At 37.6% G+C, this 20068-nt stretch overlaps 1 protein-coding gene and 2 long non-coding RNA genes across 9 annotated transcripts in view; 1 reads left to right on the top strand and 2 right to left on the bottom strand.

The window, feature by feature from the left end:
• Window positions 1–5824, bottom strand: part of LOC136269140 (uncharacterized) — a 23192-nt gene extending 17368 nt beyond the window's left edge. The window contains exons 1-5 of one of the 7 annotated variants that reach the window (XR_010707228.1): window positions 5686–5824; window positions 4947–5634; window positions 4769–4886; window positions 4506–4576; window positions 3759–4100 (exon numbers count right to left, since the gene is read on the bottom strand). This is a non-coding gene — a long non-coding RNA (uncharacterized lncRNA). The other 6 variants (XR_010707227.1, XR_010707225.1, XR_010707230.1 and 3 more) reach the window with 6 other exon arrangements.
• LOC136269142 (uncharacterized) lies at window positions 5242–11226 on the top strand. Its single transcript, XR_010707232.1, has 3 exons — window positions 5242–5990; window positions 10902–10951; window positions 11007–11226. It is a non-coding gene; the product is annotated as an uncharacterized lncRNA (long non-coding RNA).
• On the bottom strand, window positions 10851–20068 carry LOC136269135 (uncharacterized). Its single transcript, XM_066064616.1, has 2 exons — window positions 13454–20068; window positions 10851–11218 (listed from the first exon to the last, which is right to left on the bottom strand). The coding sequence occupies exon 1, from the start codon at window positions 16253–16255 to the stop codon at window positions 15338–15340; it is 918 nt and encodes a 305-aa protein (XP_065920688.1). The 5' UTR covers window positions 16256–20068; the 3' UTR covers window positions 10851–11218; window positions 13454–15337.

Genomic DNA, 20068 nt, shown 5'->3' with positions numbered 1-20068 from the left:
CAGCCCCAAGAAAAATCAAATACACACGTGTTTTTATCATCCATGCTCTAGTCAATGAACAGTGTCAGCAAAGCCTGAGGGCATATTACATGTTTACTCATACTACATATGGGTCATTCCATGTCAAATCACCGAGAAATTGCAGGGTCACCTCTCGGATTTTGATGAAACTTGGTGTGTTTGTAGTGCCTATGGTGCTCATCACCCATTCCAATTTTTAGCCTCATACACCACATAGTTTCTGAATTATGACCACAAATATTTTGAATATTTAATGAAAAATTGGTTTGTCTTGAGTTACAAAATAAACTGTAGCTCACCACTGTGTTAATATTTTAGAATAAAAATTTCAGCGATTAAAGACTGTTAATTGATAGTTCAAGTAATCCATAAACTATGGGATATCAATTTAATTAAAGTTCAAAAAGGCTCCATTAAAAACTTTAATCCTTAATATTTCAAAAAGTGCTATTTCAAATTCTTTGAATTTTTTAATGAATAATAATTAGGTTATAGTATATTGTTGGTAAAATTTTTGTGGTGGGGCCACAATGGGTTCAAGAGATATAATGAAATATGTTGTGATATGTAGTGGAATTTTGTAATCTATTATTGCTATATGGGAGTGTACACCTCTAATAACCACTGCTGATAAGACCATGCCAACTTTGTCTTACACAATGAAGGTGTCCAAGTACAGTGCAACCTGTATTAGTGACCACCTGTATTGAAAGACTTTGTGCTGCTAGTTGTATAGTTTTCAGATACAGCCAGCTTATATAGCTTGCAAAGGCAGTACAGTGACCAGCTAAAGACACCACGTCAGTTGTTCAATTGGGCATGTAGCAACATACTTGCTGCTTACTTTGGATATTGTAACAATGAAAATTATTTGAGACGATAGGGACATTGCTTTCAACTCTCACGTATAATCCATGGTATGAGAAAACCACTCTTTTGTGCCAATCTCAGAAAAGAGTGGAAATAAAATTTTACTCATAATCTGATGTTTTCAGGAAAGAGAGAGTTGCTCTAGCAAAGAATGAAGTTTCACCAGAATTGATTGTTGGATTTGTCACTTGTTAACAAGAAGAGAATTAGTGGTTAGCTTGTGTGCTTGATGAAGTTTGCAGTGACACTAGGAAGTAAAGCTGACATTTCTGCGGTCCATCAAACTTGTTCAAGTATTCAGAGCCCCAGAATATCCACACTATACCAATGGATGACATTCTAACTCTTGTAGACCGAAGGACAAGAAGTGGTTGTGTGTACTCTGACAAAAAAGAAATGACTTTTGCTACCAAACAGCATCACACTGTATCACCACAGTAACAAACTTGTATTACATGCCTTTGTCACAACCTGTTTATATATGCATACATTTAACTTGCAGTTGAATCAAAGAGTCTTGTGTGTCTGCAAACCTGAATCAACAGAATGGGCTTCAATACTGCATGGGATATCTACTACATGTATATTACCGCAAACACCGCTAGCTACTTATCTCATACTCCCATAGAGACCCCAAGCTGAAACTTTAACTAATAGGTGAATGTTGTCAAATATTCAAAATTCTAATCAGCACTTTTTGGTAGAGCAAAGGTCAAAGATTAGGAGACGTAGTTGATTATCAACTTCATCAAATTAAGCTGTTAAATACACCAAATGAAAGCTTTTTCTTTGAGAGCTTTAAAGTGGTGCAATTCATTTTAAAAACACCTAAGTTATGATGCTTTGAATGATCACAAGTACAGCAAAAATAGTATGCTAAATAAGCCATTTCTGGGAAATCATACAAGCAATGGGTGAAGGATCACATGACCACTTTGAATACCCACCCACCAAATTTTGTTCAACTCCGAGGGGGTCATGTGCAAAACTTTGGTTAACTGATATGGAATTACCCATACAGTAAATCAAACTAAATAAATTGCAGCACAAAGTGGTCTTTCAATACAGGTGGTCACTAATACAGGTTGCACTGTACTTGGACACCTTCATTGTGTAAGACAAGGTTGGCATGGTCTTATCAGCAGTGGTTATTAGAGGTGTACACTTCCATAATAATAGACTACAAAATTCCACCACATATTTAATTGAACCCATTGTGGCCCCACCACAAAAACTTTACCAACAGTAGACCATAACCTAATTATTATTCATTAAAAATTTCAAAGAATTTGAAGCAGCACTTTTTAAAATATTAAAGATTAAAGTTATTAATGGTGCCTTTTTGAACCTTAATTAAATTGATATCCCATAGTTTATGGATTACTTGAACTATCAATTAACAGTCTTTAAATTTTATTTTAAAATATTAACACAGTGGTGAGCTACAGTTGATTTTGTAACTCAAGACAAACCAATTTTTCATTAAATATTCAAAATTTGTGGTCATAATTCAGAAACTATGTGGTGTATGAGACTAAAAATTGGAATGGGTGATGAGCACCATAGGTACTACAAACACACCAAGTTTCATCAAAATCTGAGAGGTGACCCTACAATTTCTCGGTGATTTGACATGGAATGTTGTTTCCTCATACTGTGAATGTGTGGTAAGCAACTTGTATATATAGTTAGTTACCATTATGTGTCATGAATCCTGCACAAGATGAGGTTATATTACATGTTTACTCATACTATACATGTTTACTCATGCTATACATGTTTACTCATGCTATACATGTTTACTCATGCTATACATATTTACTCATGCTATACATGTTTACTCATGCTATACACGCTTACTCATACTACATATGGGATGCTGTTTCCTCATACTGTGAATGTGTGGTAAACAACTTATATAGTTAGTTACCATGATCTAGTTGATGAATGATCACTGTATGTGTCATGAATCCTGCACAAGATAAGGTTATATTACATGTTTACTCATGCTATATGTAATAGTATTAAGTGATAGTATAATAACAGAAGGCTTACAGTACAACTATGATTACAAAAAAGTTGATAACAGTATAGCTAACTAGATTACTTATATTGTATTAAAGGCCTGCTGGCAACCTTGTGATATGTTGTTTCCTCATACCGTGAATATTTGATATAGGGTTTCATTACTTTCACATCGTTTGATGCCCTACGTAAAATTACGTAACAACACTGCGCTATAGGCGCTTTTATAAAATAATCAAAACTCACGGTAGTGAGGCGCGCGGCCAAGAAACTACAAAGCGCATGCCGCAATTAAAACGCGCGCGGCTACTACTGTGAGTTATTTACGTGAAGGGACGGTTTTGCAATTTTAGTCCTTATTATGCAATCATTCCCATTAGAAGTGTATTGTACAGCGGGCGCCAGAATTGTAAATGAGTGGTTATCTTGTTGCAACCCCGAAAATAAGACCAAGTTCACTTTATTACGCTGATATCTCGGCTTGTGTTATCGTCATATTATCATTGAATATAGCTGCCTTTTGTGGAGTAATACTGGCACAGGAGTTTTCTAGTACTGGATTGCCTGTACAGTGGATTTTGTTTACCAAACGCCTAATCCATACGATAACTTTTAGAGATGCAGCGTGGACACAAACCCAACACCCATATAAACGTATTGTGAAAGCGTAAAGAACGTAACTTCCCTAGGGAGTGTTTTCAGGATAATTCCATTTAGCACCACCCATGTACTATCACTTGATTGCTTTTATTTGTGTAGACATTGTCACTTCCAATTCGGACCTAACTTTTTCAGTTCTAATATTCTGGTGCTCACGCACAGTAAAGCCAGACAGCTACTGATTAACATCACATGTCATGCAAGCTAATTAAATTGATACACGTAACAATACAGTATTTCACAAAGTGCACTTTTAAAAATAAACTGTCCCATGTTGGTTGACAAATAAGAATGATTATTGGCTTTGCTTCTTAATGTTGGATCTGCCATCGTGTACTTGACGGGACACCAATCCTCAGTGCTGCCAAGAAGGGGGTGGGGGTGGGGTACAACAAAGGCGGCCCGCAAATCCTCCGTTTGTCATCTGGCATAGCTAATGGGATGCCTTCCTCCAATAAACCGAATGTCTGAATTTCACTGGATCAGTCAAGAAACAACACGTTAATTGTGTGGTCAATCTAAACCTAGGTAACAAGTTTGGCATGCACTATAAAGCACATTAAGCAGGCAGTCAAAGGTTCTACAAAATCTCATTGCACATCAAAACCAGGACACCTTCATAATCAGGGTAGTCTCATGATCTGGATGCTGGTGGTTAGAGCCATTACTAGTATTGATCTGTAAAATAACTAGTGGTGGGACAAATGTCTGAAAAATTCGAACACTTGTTTGTTAAGGAGATATGTGACAAATGCATTTTTACCAACAAACATTAGTTACCATGGTTACTATAGTACATAAGCATAGTAACATTTAAAAAAATAAATTCAGTTGAATTTAGATTACATTGTATACACTATCTCAATGACTGCAGTACATTTCTGCAAAAATATATGAATGCATATTGCACTGAAATATTAGAAACAGACCTTCAAGCATTCATTTGCTAAATTTACAGAACCTTCGAATGTGATCATGAAATGCACATTCATCCCAGTAACTAAGTAGGGAAAGAAAATGGTCTGACTATTAGATCCATTAAACTACTGGGACACCAAACATCTTACATAAAGTAACACATGCCTGACTCTAAAACACAAACAAATCCATTCATTTAGACCATTGCCAGTCATCATGCAGCCAAAAAACCATTCCTTACTCATACAAATATTCATTTTTGTTTACATTTTACCTGCAGCCAAAGTTCCTGGAACCTCCAGTCAAGACTCACGACTACATCTATAACTGATATCACACATTCCCACACTACTAAGAACACATCTGTAACCAGCAAGTTGGCAAAGTGGACACTACAAAGACAAAAATATGGACACTTAACACTCAAGATACTCAAACAGAAAGAAACTGACCTGGAGAATTACGATGCTATAATTACAATACATGTAATCATTGGTCCCAATCTGCCCATAACACAGACGTCTGCAATATGGTGTTGATGGTGCAGTAGACCACAATAATGAGACCTTGAAAATGCAGGATAATGTCATGCGGTTAAGACCTCATAGTATAAACAACAAAGTATGTGCACATTTAATGCACCTATCAATGTAATGCCTGACTACCACAGGTATGGGCTGAAGGTCGGGGTTGGTGGGGGAATGGACTGTTAAGTTTCCAGAGGTGGTGGGGATTGTCATTGTCCAAGAAATTTCATGGATGCTGACTTACTATCTGTCATCACTAAAACCCGCTTGAAGTAACTTGTAACTGGAATAGCTACACTGTGACAGACGCGATGGGTGATTGTGCAAAGCCCAACTAACCCCGGCTGGGTTTTGCTACTGGGAGATTTGTCGTGAGGGCAACGTTGTATACTTCCCCAGTAGGTGGGGAATTGTAATTTTCAGGGATGTAAATCCCCACCTCAGCCTATACCTATGGTAGTGGGGCTTTACATTGATAGGTGCATAACAACCATATAAAGTAGCAACCACCGTCTGAGGTTCCACGTAATATGCACACAACTGCTAACTCTAATTAATTCACTCATGTAGTTCAGCCAAGTCAGACTGAAGGGAAGGACTGAAACACGCGCACCTTTAATATTTACACACATACAAAAACATTTTATAAATGATATTAACTTACAGTTAGATCTACACACTTTCGCAAAGTAAGTCACAATCAACTATTTCCGTATTTGGTCATACCACTAGTGCTAGTAGGGGAAGTTCCTTGGAAAGTCCCTTTCACACCTCCACTAGCGCACGTGAACACTTTCAAATGTGCGTCGGTACTCTTATGGATCGAGTTTCGTGACCCTTATGGATCGAGTTTCGTGACCGTGTGTCCATTGGCCAACTACGTCCTAAGACGCCGAGTACACAATTAATCTTGAGGAATCCACTGATCTGTCTGATGACGTTGTCTCCTCCTGCAGTTTTCCATCTTAGGTATAATGCGCCTACTGATCAATGTAATGCCCGACTACCACTGATACGGGCTGAGGGTGGGGAAAGGTCGGGGATGGTGGGGGAATTGATCGCTAAATTTCCCGGACATAATGGGGATTTGTCTTCACTAAAGAAAATCACTTTGCTGTCTGAGTGATTTTCTTTAGTGAAGACAAATCCCCACTATGTCGGGGAAATTAAGGTGTGTGCTTTCAGTTTAGGAAGGAGTGTCTCGGGTGCTAGCTATTACGTTCATACCAGAATCCACTCAGAACTAACTCATCACTCACCAACGCCATCCTAGCCCCGGTCGAGACTTGGTCGGGTTTGCATCGCCAGTACTTCCCCAGTAGGCCGGTGGGGAATTGTAATTTTCAGTGATGCAAATCCCCACCTCAGCCTGTATTAGTGGTAGTCGGGGATTACACTGATAGGTGCATAATAATGTGAATTGTTCTTACTGTCTTAGTAACTTTTGTATGGAAGAACAGCTATTCCGAAATATTTGAGCTCTAAAAATCATCCATGCAGTTAACGAAATCGCGAGCAAAATTGGTGCTTATTAAAAATTTTCAAAGGGAAATCTCAGTTTTAAAAAAACTCAGTATCTTGCGAGGCATATACATACCCCAGAAAATCCCCATAGTTGGCTCTGCATGTAAAAAGCACACTAATGTGTAAGTCCTCAGGTCCCCGCTGTCACAAAACGTCTGGGCTACATGCACCCATCCTCCCAGCTTCAGTTGTTATTATTAACACTTTACAGTGACCAGCACTGAAGGTCTGACAGCAACATGTGCTGCAGTCTTAGGATTACCTAACCTAATTTCACAAGCCAAGGACTTAGACTTAATGACTTGACTTGGTTACTTGACTTAATGACTGATAAGGTGTAACAGAAAAGGTTTCTGCCTCTGTACTGAAACGCACCAGTACAGTCTACCAACATAACAAAAGAGGTGATCATATTGTGAGATAAATCATCAGTGTACATAAACATAACAATGATGATACAGTACATAAGCAGCAACTAATATTGATTTTACATTGCAACAATTATTGTGATTGAATATGATGCCAGTGATAATCCTTCACTCTCCAGTAACTCTGTTTCGAGCACTACAAGAACTTTTTAACACCAAGTAAGAGCACTGACCAGCTCACCTACGAGAGCATTGTGATAATAACTTGTTTACATCAAGTACAACCAATATGTGGTGTATATGCGTGGACATGGATAGTATGTATAGTGTTTGCACATTTTGTGTGTGTCTTGTGCTATGATGTATGCATGTGTCCATGTATTGAAATGAAAATAGTATAATCTGGTGTTCCACATTTGTAATCTCTAATAGACCCTCAGCAAAGCATCTTGTGCTGTGAGTGGCAAACCAAGTTTCTAAGTTGTCCTTAGGACACTATGGCCTCTATGGCAGTGGCCATAGCAAGTTTTATTCATGGTAAAGTATCGATATAGTAATAGAACAGTCATCAAACAATATAGCATACAGTGTTAAGTAACCCTGACTGTAGCCATTACTTGGCCTGACCAATAAATTGTAGTTTCCACAAGCCCTGGTTCTAATAACAATTCACAGCTACTAGGAATGTATGATACATGTTCATCACTTTGTGTTTTGTCTCAACACCACTACAATGCAGAATTCATCATACACCCCCATGAATTGATCCTTTCAATTATATAACTAATAAAAATTAGTGATATCCCCCTCCAAAAACACCTTCGCTGTAAAAAATGGCACGTCCAATAAACTACAAGTACTTGAAAAAACAGCTCAGCTGTAGAAAAAGACTAACAAGCAACTGAAAGAGCTGATATCTGGAGCGGCCAAGAATCAATGTTACTGCAACTATCAAAGTTTTCATGCTTGGTTGCAAAACAGGTAAAATGAAAGTAACTGGCAACCAAAACAGCTGATATCTGAAGCGGCCAAGAATAAAATTTATGTTGATACAACCAACTACAATTATTAATGAAGTTGTAACATTGAATGTTAATCATTCATCCCTGCTACATCATGAATCAATTCTTTGTTACTCTAATTGGCTGGTAATTTGGCCGCCTTTTTTCTCTACTGACTATTGAAAAAGGCGGTCAAATTACCAGCCAATTAGAGTAACAAAGAATTGATTCATGATGTAGCAGGGATGAATGTATAGAACACAGTTGAATGATTAACATTCAATGTTACAACTTCATTAATAATTGTAGCTGGTTTTATCAACATAAATTTTATTCTTGGCCGCTTCAGATATCAGCTGTTTTGGTTGCCAGTTACTTTCATTTTACCTGTTTTGCAACCAAGCATGAAAACTTTGGTAGTTGCAGTAACATTGATTCTTGGTCGCTCCAGATATCAGCTCTTTCAGTTGCTTGTTAGTCTTTTTCTACAGCTGAGCTGTTTTTTTCAAGTACTTGTAGTTTCTTGGACGCGCCATTTTTTACAGCGAAGGTGTTTTTGGAGGGGGTAATTATTAAGCACATGCACTGACACGCTTTATCAAACCTCGATTCTGGGGAGAGGTGACAGCAGCCAGTGGCCTGTGATGATGTGCTACTAAGGGGTCTGCCAGGATAACAGAAGTGAGTTATGTATGCATGAGTATGTATCACATCACCACCAAGATAACCACTGTTTGCCTGGTTGTAATGTTTTATGCTACAATGCTATGAACAGAATTCTTAACATAGACATGGTCACATGGTGATAATTCCTTTAGTCCAGATATATTTCAACTTGCCTTGGTCAATTATAGTAGAGGGGCAGAGGCTTAGATTGTCCCATGCAGTTGCAGTGGTGTTGATGGTTTTGCAGTGTTGGTAGTTGAACTAGACCTACAGAATCGCCTCCCCCTTCCCCTTAGAATTGCCTGTGAGCATAACTACGTAGCTAATGGATAATGCTATAGTACAATTTCTGAAACAATATTAACTGTAAATTTACAACAGGAAAATTTTTACAAAAGTAAAATTTGACAAATTGGTTAATTTGTCCAATAAGCACCTCAAAAGTCAGTGTTTAGACCTGTTATTTTTTGCTTTTCGTCAAATTTTATTTCGTCAAAGCTGATTAATAATATTGTGAATTCTTCAAATTTTTCTTTCGTCTACTTCCTGTTGTATCTGTAAAACTTTGTTAAATATCTGCATACCTAATCATCTGTGCAGCGCTGTCTGCCTTTCATTTGTGACAGTTAGCTAGAGTGTGTGGGTCATGCCATTCTACAGGTGTATGTTATATATTACTCCACCATTACTGAAGCTCAAAGCAGCCACTGAAATCAATTTATTGTCATGCACAGTGTTGTATAGGTTGAGTAGCTGTATTGCTTGATTAAACACCTTAAATTAATTTTTAATATTTCTCATTGAATTAGTTAATACAGAAATATTGGCATTAAATTACATTTGCAATCTTTGCTGATAGTACTGTCTCGTGCAAGGTTTTGTACCCTGCCCCATGTTGTGCGTGCAGATTACCTTTGTTATTTTATACAATTAGGCACGAGCAGCTGTTACTTCATAACATAAACACAATGGGCTGCTTATGTTGGGACTGGTGGGATACAGGGAATTTGGGGATTCACCCATTCACCATAGGGACCTGCAATATATTAGTACAGACTGTCCCAATATTAAGTAAACTCAAGAGGGTTATCATTTCTGCCATTTGTTATCCAACGTGTGCAAGTTCAACTCTTGCTCGTGATTAGATATAATTGAATCACTCCAGTCTAAAAGTTAAATTTCAAGTACATTTACTGCAAAATGGTGTTACACTGCACACAATCAGTAGAGTCTGAGTTAAAAGACAAACCAAGTGAATCGCCTCAGTTGGTAGGCATCAAATCATCCTCCATAATCAGTAGCAAACAAATTAAGGTACAGCAACATGTGTGTACCTTCAAATACCAACTATACTGTTACAGTATGTACTAAATTGAAATTGTTTACAAGAACTTTGTCCTGTACACTGTCATTGTAAGGCATACCCACAGAATGTGGACCATGTCAGCGTGTCCAAGTGTGAAGTAATTTATTTAGCTGGTTTGCACTATATTGAACAGCGACAATTCAGCACGTGCACTATTCTCCTTCCCTACATCAGGACCCTTTCCCGTTTCACTAAAGGCTTGAAACATGCTATCACTATGTAAAGCTGCTCCTGTACAACTGTAACTACTCTATTTATTAGACTGAAATGTTGTTTAAAAATCCATTGTTTTCGTATCATGTACAGCACAGCGTGTTTTGCACTGCTAGGGACATTAAGTACGTATAGGCTTCAGATGAAGTGATCCAATTCATGTGTGGTAACCCAGGGGTTTAAATCAAACGTAAAGTGCAGTTGTGATTCTGTGTACAGTGAATATGTATGGGGTTTGTTGGAGAGTCAACTACGGAAAGGTTATGAATAATACTTAATGGTGAAATCGTACTTAGAACAAGTAATGTCCCCTCTGTTGGAGAAGCGACAAGTTCCTGGTGATAACAATCTGACTGAGTGTACAAATGATAATTACGAAGTTGCAGATAATGACACTCTTGAACTGTCTAAACTTACATGAACATTATTGTTAGTGTCTCTGTTGATTATGCATTCCCCCTCCCCCCACTGGATGCATCCATAATTACAGACTGTCCAGTATAATAAATAAAGAAATAATGGTTTGGTTCCAAATTCAGAAAAGAAGACCAAATGGTGTGTTTCCTATATAGTACATATAAAACAGTGAAATTGTCAGACCACATAGGACATTTGAAATAAAAGCTTCAGGGTGTTTTAGCAGGTCAAGCATTACTACGAATAAGCCACATTCCATTCATAAATTATTAGGGCTACCATCTGAATGTAATAGAGCTAACATACTGTACATGTTCTGTTACAGAAAGAAGTTACGGTAATATTGGATCTACTATAAAGATGTGATACCAAAGGGTTAGTTATTTGTAAATAAAAAGATGTGATATTTAAACAACAATAATATGATCAGTTACAGCATGTACATAAAACTTGGAACAAAAAGTTATTGAGCGATGTACCACAGTCTAGCATCACACTATTGCAAATGCTGCAGCTCTTCAGCAAAAAAAGTCACCCTTGATGATAGAGTTCTATGTACAATATGAGGAGATACTGGCCAATTTCACCTGCTGTGCGAGTAGTCATGACTGACCCACAATTAGACGATGGCATCATTGCTACCTGCATTAACAAAACAATTACTATTGTATTTCATTTTACAGAGTATGTCTAAAAAAATTTTGCAAAATGACATTTGTATTAGGAGAACGGCAGAATTCTACATGGAAAGTCACTACTGTCATCAAAATGAAGAAGTGAACACATACATAGCTACAGAAAGAAACTCAGTCATTACTAATGACATTACTGATGTGCGTAACATGCATATGTGGGTAAAACCAAGTGGGTTTTTCCCTGAATCATCTTGGTGCTGGATGGTTCAAAATTTTTACGTTTTGATTTCTTGTTGCTAGCCCTCACTCTCCATTGTTGTATTTAGTCTTTCATTATATTCTATTCACTTATGAATGTAAGTTTTCAGGTAGTCGTGCTCCTGGACTTACATATGGTTATTGTCTTGTATCTATGGTTACTAAGTATGTTGTTGGTTGTTTGGTAACAATGATAGATAGCCTGCTACAGTTGCTAGTGGTGCAAAACCCAGATGTTATAGATTACAATGGGCAAACAGGGTGTGGGTTATTTGGAGTATGGTGGAGGGGGTTAGACTGTGACTTCAGAATCACCTGTTTAATTGTAGTGCTAGGCTTATAAAACAAAACACTTGGGGTATCACGTATCACTTACTAAGTCAATCTCAATCTGTGATTGTGGTCAAACTCACAGTCAACAGTCAAGACTACAAAATATCACTACAGTGGGAGATGGGAAGAGGTGTTAAAACTCACAGTTACCTATAAATAAATATTAAAACTTACGAGATAGAAAAACTTAAAATGTTTCAAAGCTCTGTAATAATTTCACTGTGATTTCAATGATGCATCTTTCACAGTTGTAGATCAGAGGGGTAAGACAAGATCACGTGCATTACAAAGCACTAACAAAAATATTTTATTAAACCATAGTCATACTACCTGTTGAAAGTAATAGATCATACAACAACGATTGTATTGTAATCATTGATGCCTACTGTTACTGTTGACATGAAAGTCATGAGACAAAGTGGCAGTAAAGAGGGATTTCTAGGGGTCTGGGCATACTCCCCAAGAATTTTGAAACATAAGTGTGCCATGATTGAACCTGGAAATGATTTTAGAGAATGAGTAAGATCTGGAAATAATTAGCAAGCTGAAGGGACAAAATAACTATGTTTATAATTATGTGCATGAAAGCATTGATTTGATGAATGTGTTGATTTTCAGTTTATAGTGAACTGTAAGAAAGAAATTAAAACTAGTAAGGTAATTTTTAATCAGAGTAGTAGACCATGAAATAGAAAATTTTTGAAAATGGCTATCTCAAGATGTATCTTTAGACTTTTAGTCAAATCCCTGTGGTAAATTGTAAAAGAATTAAGAGGTACAATACGTAAGTATACTTTCCTGTAGTAAACCTGGCTATTTTGTCTAAATTTTAGAACTAGCCCAATCACCATTTGCAACTAGCCAAAAGTCATTTACAACTAGCTTTTTGGCCACAACTAGCCCCCCTTTTTAGCCCTTGCCATAACAGCAGCATCTTTCCAATCATGAATCACACCATTACAAGCAACAAACTAAATAGAGCAAAATATGTATCAAGCCCCTTCCTCTACTTTTTGTACAGGGTCTATTCAGTTCACATGAAATACTTTAAGTACTTGTGCAACATTATTACGCATTCACGTGGTCTTGTCCTACTCCCCTGGTTATATAGATAGGATGTATTAAGAAATTTTAAAGCACAGGACTGGTGTGTTTGGTAAATGGATATAATAAACCTAAATAGCTTCAACACTTAGAGTAACAATGAAGGTGTACGGATTTATATCTAGCTGGCTCACATGGCCCAGACAGCAGCTTTCTTGGTTTACTGTAGCTAGTTATACTAACTTTTAAAAATGCTAAATGGCCACATTGGATGTGGCCAGGGATGAAAACCTAACAATTAAGCCTAAAACAGCAGACAAAATTTCAGGAAGATGCATTCAAGTCAGGTCAAAAGCTGTAAGCCAAAGGCTAAGGTAAATTTTGTCTTTGACGCAGATCATCCAATAGTGAGTGCTTGTGTGACACCCCAGTGAAACAAACGTACACTAGGTCCCTATTAAAAGATGGTCACCAGTAGGTTGAAATATCCCTGAAGTAAATTATCACCATGCTTGTGCTAAGAATTCGATTCATAGCATTTTTAAAACAGTACACTCAAGGATAATGGAAGGTAACAGAGGTGATGTGATACATAATGCATACATACCTCTGTTATCCTGGCAGAGCAATTAGTCGCACATCATCTTCAGTCATCACAAGACTGGCTGCTGTCACCTATTGAGTTTGACGTGTCTCAGTGCTTTATCAATGTGCCTATAATGTAGTGTTGTTACATAATGGTATGTAGAGGTGCATCAAACAATGTGAAAGTAACAAAAACTGTTTCAGAAATTGTAAGATTATGTGAGTTTCAGACCCTTGGGAAAGAGGCTACAGTATTATCCATTAGCTACAGTTATGCTATTCCTCTAGTAAAGAATACTTCAACTACGAACACTGCTGCAAAACCATCAACACCACTGCAACTGCATGGGACAATCTGAGCCTCTGCCCTTACTATAATTGACCAAGGCAGGTTGAAATATATCTGGAGTGAAGGAAATTGTTACCATGTCTGTGTTAAGAGTTCTGTTCATAGCATTAATAGCGGTATTGTAGCATAAAACATTACAACCAGGCATATTAAAGTGATCTTGGTGGAGATGTGAACCATACTGCTGCATACATTACTTACCTCTGTTATTCTGGCAGACCCCTTAGTCACAGACACTCGAGCTGGCTGCTGTTACCTCTCCCCATTAGATTCTATGTATCTGGTTTGATAAAGCGTGTCTCAGTCAGTGCTTAATAATTATTTTATTAAGACGCCTCTAACGCAATGTTGTTACGTAATTTTACGTGGGGCATCAAACGATGTGAAAGTAATGAAACCCATATGGGTATACCGCGTACGGTACAACCATATGCGTATGGTACGGAAAAATCGTACCATCTGAGTATAGGCTATAGCTAACCTGCTTTGCATATAATATCAAGCAGAAGGTTGATATTATATGCAATGCCGGGATAATTGTTAAGAAACTGTTTCCAGCTCAGTCTATGAGTCCAGTCCATGAAATACATTACACCCTACTGCTATTATGTTATTTATGTAAGTGTACTTCAGTATAACTAGGTAGCTGTAGAGTTTTGAAATATCATGAGTAGCAATGTGGCTGGTACACAGTTATAATCATATTCATGTTCCCTCTTGGCTTTAGAAGGTTTCAGAAACCTTCTAAAATCAGGATGGAGACTTTCCTGAAAGAAATATTATTATTATTATCATTAGCACTTTACAGTGACCAGCACTGATGTGAAAACAATTACAACTGTACACCAGCCACATTCTTGTCAGTCCTCCAGTGCCCAAAAAATGCCAAGATATAGTGTATTCATGTTTTTCTCCTGGTTTCCCTCCTGGCTTTAGAGGGTTTTGGAACTTTTAAAACCGGAAGGGAAACCTTCTAAAAGGCCAGAAGAGAAAAATGAATATAATTACAAGTGTGTACCAACCACATTCTTGCTCATGTGAGTGATTTTGCAAGTACATGTATGTATAACTAGCCATAAATTATGCAAGTTCACAAAATATTTGGAATTTTCAACTAGAGTATAGACCAAAGCACATTGATAAAAAGTACTGAAACAAGCTGGAGTAGCCGTGCACAATATAAAACAATAAGAAGTGTTATATCCCTACTGTACAACCAACTTTACATTAAAGAGCTCCTTTTTGCTGTTCTCAGACAAGCTGGAGTAGTGCACGATAGTAAAACAATAAAAAGTGTTATATCCCTACTGTATACATTTCCATTATGATATCTTGAGCAACAGGGTCCTTGTCTGAAGTAAAAAACGGCCCCAGTTCCCTATCCCTGGAGCTCACTGCTGAAGGGTCGCCATTCAATATAGAGTACATAGAGCTTGTTTCAGTACTTTTTATTGATGTACTATGGTCCCTACTCTACAATTTTTTGTGGACTTGTTTGTTAACTTTTTTTGTAAAATAAAATTATTTGACTAGTGAACCCACGCATACCGCATTTATTTATTTATTTGTTCTACTGGACAGACAGACAAGTGTCTGATACGTCCAGGGGACTAGCCCAAAAAAACAAAACAACAACAACAACAACAACAACAAACAATCGTAACACATACAGTTACTAGAATACAGTAGTTTAAATCTGAATAGAGTAGAGGGGAGTGAATTCTTGTCAACATTATTAATAGAATCTGCTGCTGTATCAGTAGATCTAGTTTGAGCTACTTGAGGCACTACTGTAACAATCTTTCCTCTACGGATAGTCAAATGTTTTTCCCCTGCTGACAAACATCTTTTTAGTTCAACATGTAGTTCCTTGGCTGCCTCCCTTTCCTTTAGAGTCTTATCTGGTGATACTGAGAGTCTTATCTGGTTCCTTGGCTGCCTCCCCTTCACTTTGTTATAGGAGGAACTGTGTCTCAGTTTGCTGGCTCTCTTCAAGATGCTATATTTGGTAGAAGCTTTGGCTACTGAAATCAACAAAGGTCTGGCCTTACTATCAATAGGCTTTTTCCCCAACCTGACACATTTCAGCAAATTGACATTATCAGTCTTAAGCTCAGAAGAAACCAATTGGGAAAAAGCATTCTTATCTTGCTGGGTTCGATCTTTTGTAGCTGAGGCACTTGGCTCTGGAAGATTATATATAACAAGGTTACATTTCCTATCTAAATATTCATCAACTACTTCAACTGGACTAGTAGAAAGCAAGCTGTCAACGACAGATGGAGGTTTTGATATTACAGTATCTGCAGTTGCTTTGATTTCACTCTCCAAGTTCTGGTTTAGTGAACACAGTTCATCAACTTTAGAAGAAAGCTCAGAAAGTGTATCTCTAATTACATCTTGCTCTTCCGCTAGTGTTTGCAAAATGCCTCCATTTGTGTTTTCAGATGGTGATAGGGTAGCTAGATTGTACATTTCAAAATATCAATTGCTTCAAGCGTGTCACACAATTGTTCAGTCAACAGTAATACATGACATTACTATTTATTTATTATTATTATTAGCACTTTACAGTGACCAACACTGAAGGTCTGACAGCAACATGTGCTGCAGCCTTAGGATTACCTAACCTAATTTCAGGGACTTAGACCTAATGACTAATCTTACTACTTGTGAGAGCTGGGAACTGATAATGCTCCTTATCTACTCCTTCACATTCAGCATGTACTAATGATGCGCACAAATCATACTGTAACACATCACATGTAGAAGTAAACTCCTTGCTGCAGTATTCGCATATCTCAACTTTCTTACTCAACGAGACACCCTTTCGGTCTGGGGAGTCGTTTGGATGATTTCGTTTGGTTCCACAAAGTTGAGCAGCCAGTGGGCTGTCTTCCAGTTGCTTTCTGTTAGTGGCATCGACAGACATCATTCACTAATTCTCACAGATAATATACCCCCAGATCCAGAGCAGAGGAGGTCGGTCACGCATCAAAAGAAAGAAATGGTGCCACACACCCCAACTATCAATTATCGTCTGAAAAGTGAAGTATCCATTACACTTCATTGTCAATTATGTTCAACCCGTTACACAGCATTCTGAATCACATTTATTACAAAATTTGATATAATATAGGCTACTGTTATTACATAATTATAACATATATGCATGGGATAAAAAACTCTGTGCATATAGCTACTACATTCAGTTAAGTTCAATGGTACACTGTAAAATGGCTATACTGATGCAATCATGTCACTGTGTAATTAGTGCATCATTTTGGTCTATATAGTAGTAAAAAATTGCAATATATTCAATTTGGGAATGATTAGCGTAGTGGATTCTCATTACATAAAATAAACAATAAAGAGCTTTGGCCATATGTATCGTAACATTACATCAGCAGTGTATGATGAAACTAGTCCAGATTGGGTTCCTTCAGTGAAAATGGTAAAATTCCTGATATGTCAGGGTATGAATGGGCTGAAAAGAATAGGAAGAGGAGAAGAATAGAAAATATATTAGCTCAAGAAGTTAATTATAGAAGAAGAAACCTAGGAAGAAATAGAAGTGGAGGATACACATGTAAAGTTATTGCACAAAAGTTACATATATTGTATTTCTATAGGAATACCAGAGTGATGTGTATTCTACTCTTCATACAAGTCTATTGGGTGTGATTTGCCGGACACCCCAAAATTGACAAAGTTTGCCATGCTCATTGTGTTCTTTTTTAAAGATTTACTTGAATCTTTTTTTTTGATGTCCATTCATCAATTGTACTTGCTGTTAAAATTGCTCCTCTGATAAAATGGCCAGAAAGAGATTTTTGTAGGCAACAATGCCAATGAGTTTTCAGAAGTTATTCAGGAAGTGCTGTTAATAATTGACTGCACTGAGATCTTCATTGAACAGCTGACAGAATTATTTGCAAGGGTACAAGTGCTGAGCAATAATAAACACCACTTGACAATCCAGCTATGATTGGAATAATACCACAAGGAACTATTTCTTTTCTTTCATTGTGTTATGGTGGTAGAGCATCTGACAAGGAGATCACTGAAAAATCTGGACTTATTCAGCGTTTTATTCCAGGTATTTGTAATTACAAAGTAACAGCTGCTTATTTGTATTGCATTTTGTTTGCACTTTACAGGGGATGTGATTCTGGCAGATAGAGGGTTCATATGCGATGAATATGCCAGAATGAGGTCAACACCCCGCCTTTCAGAAAAGGAAAACAACACCTTGAAAATGTGGAAGCAGGTTGGTTATCACTGGTGCGCATTCATGTTGAGTGTGTGATTGGAGTCTTGAAGCAAAAATATACTATTTTGCAAGGAACACTACCAATACCAATTGCATTAATTAAGAATGACAATGACAAAACATCAACTATAGATAAGATAGTAACAGTGTGTTGTGCATGCGTAAAGGTGTGTCCTATTGTTCCGCAGAAATAAATTATTTTCCTTCGGATTTGTTAAATTTTGCAGCTCAATGCAACATGGGCAGTACCACTTTTCCTTTGGGGCATGCAACTCGCATCTCTAAGCAATCAAAACCACTTAATAGTGCAGCGTAGGTTTTATTACCACACTTGATCATGTTCCAGATTTGCTACAGTAGCAGCACAATGCATTACTGTCATCCTCTTCCTCCTGGGATTTTTGGCAATCTCTGGCTGATCAGATTCTACTGGAATAGAAACAACACCATCCACATCTGTAACAGGCTTCCTTGTATACCATTTACCAACAATCTCTTGCAAACTTCTTCACTGTTCAAATAATGGCCAGCTTGCTTAGGTGTTCAAGCATGGTATAGTTACACTATTGTGATAAGAAGTCATTTGTGACAAAACAAGTGTCACTGCATTGATCCTTTTCTATTTAGTGTTTCTGCTATTGTTTCTGGTGTTTTAGGTGTGGGGACCACACTGTAGCAGTGTATGCATATTCTAGTATCAATTTCACTAAGGATTGTAAAAATTAGTGCTGGACACCAAAAGATATTTTGTTGTTAAAAGGCTTTGCTACAAATATTGTGAACATGTTCCTTCCAATTACATGTTCATCTATCATTACTCCCAAGTATTTACTGATTTATTTTGCTGTAGTTGCTGACTATGGCAATGCTTTATGTAGGTCTTTTTTCTTGTTATAGCTAGATGAATACATTTAGATGAATTGAACTTAATTTGCCAAGTTTTCTAAAGTGAGAAGATCATTTTGATGGCATGCAGGTGGTATTGACTTTAGTGTTAGTTATCAAAACATCATCAGCATTAAGTCTGATGGTGCTAGTGATGGATTCAGTGATATCATTTATATAGATGAGGAATAGAAGTGGTGCTAGTATCCAACCCTGAGAGAACAGAGTGTGATTTCAGGATTTGTCTTCAAGTCGGACTGACTGTGAACAATCTGTCAAGTCAGGGGTGAATCTAGGGGGTGGGCTTTGGGGGCTGAAGCCCCCCCCCCCTTCACTTTTAAGCTTTACTTGATCAATATGCTGAGGATTATAATAAAATTTTGTCTTAGCATAATTATATGATCACTAATAATACAAGTACTCATAAACCCACCTTATAAACATCTTTCCAAGGCGTTATTAGTGGATTTATGCTAAAGGTTATGCAACAAGGACCCGGATCAGCATTGGAGGTGTACAAGATCGAGATACTCTAATAGAACAGTCACCTAACTACTCTAATAGAACATTCAGTGTAAGCAGGGCCGCCCACAGGGGGGGGGGGGGGGGGGCAACTGGGGCATTTTTCCCCGGACCCCAGCCTGAAAGGGGCCCCAGGAGGTCCCATGAAGGGCCCCCTGAATACCTGTTTAAAAGATCGATATACTCTAATAGAGCAGTCAGATCTAAATACTCTAATAAAGCAGTCAAAGTATTCTTCAGAGGAACAGTGTAGCAAGCTTATAAATAAGGAGATATGGTTGGTGAGGGGTAGTTATTGTCATTGTCAGCATGTAATGACCTTTCTTTTTTGTCTTCAACTTACAGTTTGGGTGAAGTTATGAATCAGAATGGAAACCTCCTTGTCTCTGGGACCCCACTTTAGCTCTTTGTCCTAAGCCCCTTAATTTCTCTGGGTGGCCCTGAGTGTAAGCATAAAAGTTGGTTCTGTTATGGAATTTTTCCAAATCTGCCTGCGCCTATACATACAATGAAGTGCATTGGTCTGTTTAAAAGGCTTAATTCATCTACTTGTGTAGTTATTACCGGTACCGGTGTACTTAATTCAGGTACACAATTTCCATTGAAAA

The sequence above is a fragment of the Dysidea avara genome, chromosome 10, assembly GCF_963678975.1.
Source record: "Dysidea avara chromosome 10, odDysAvar1.4, whole genome shotgun sequence".
NCBI lineage: Eukaryota > Metazoa > Porifera > Demospongiae > Dictyoceratida > Dysideidae > Dysidea > Dysidea avara.
The sequence above is the reverse complement of the archived record's forward strand: the minus strand, read 5'-3'. Positions and strand labels throughout refer to the sequence as shown.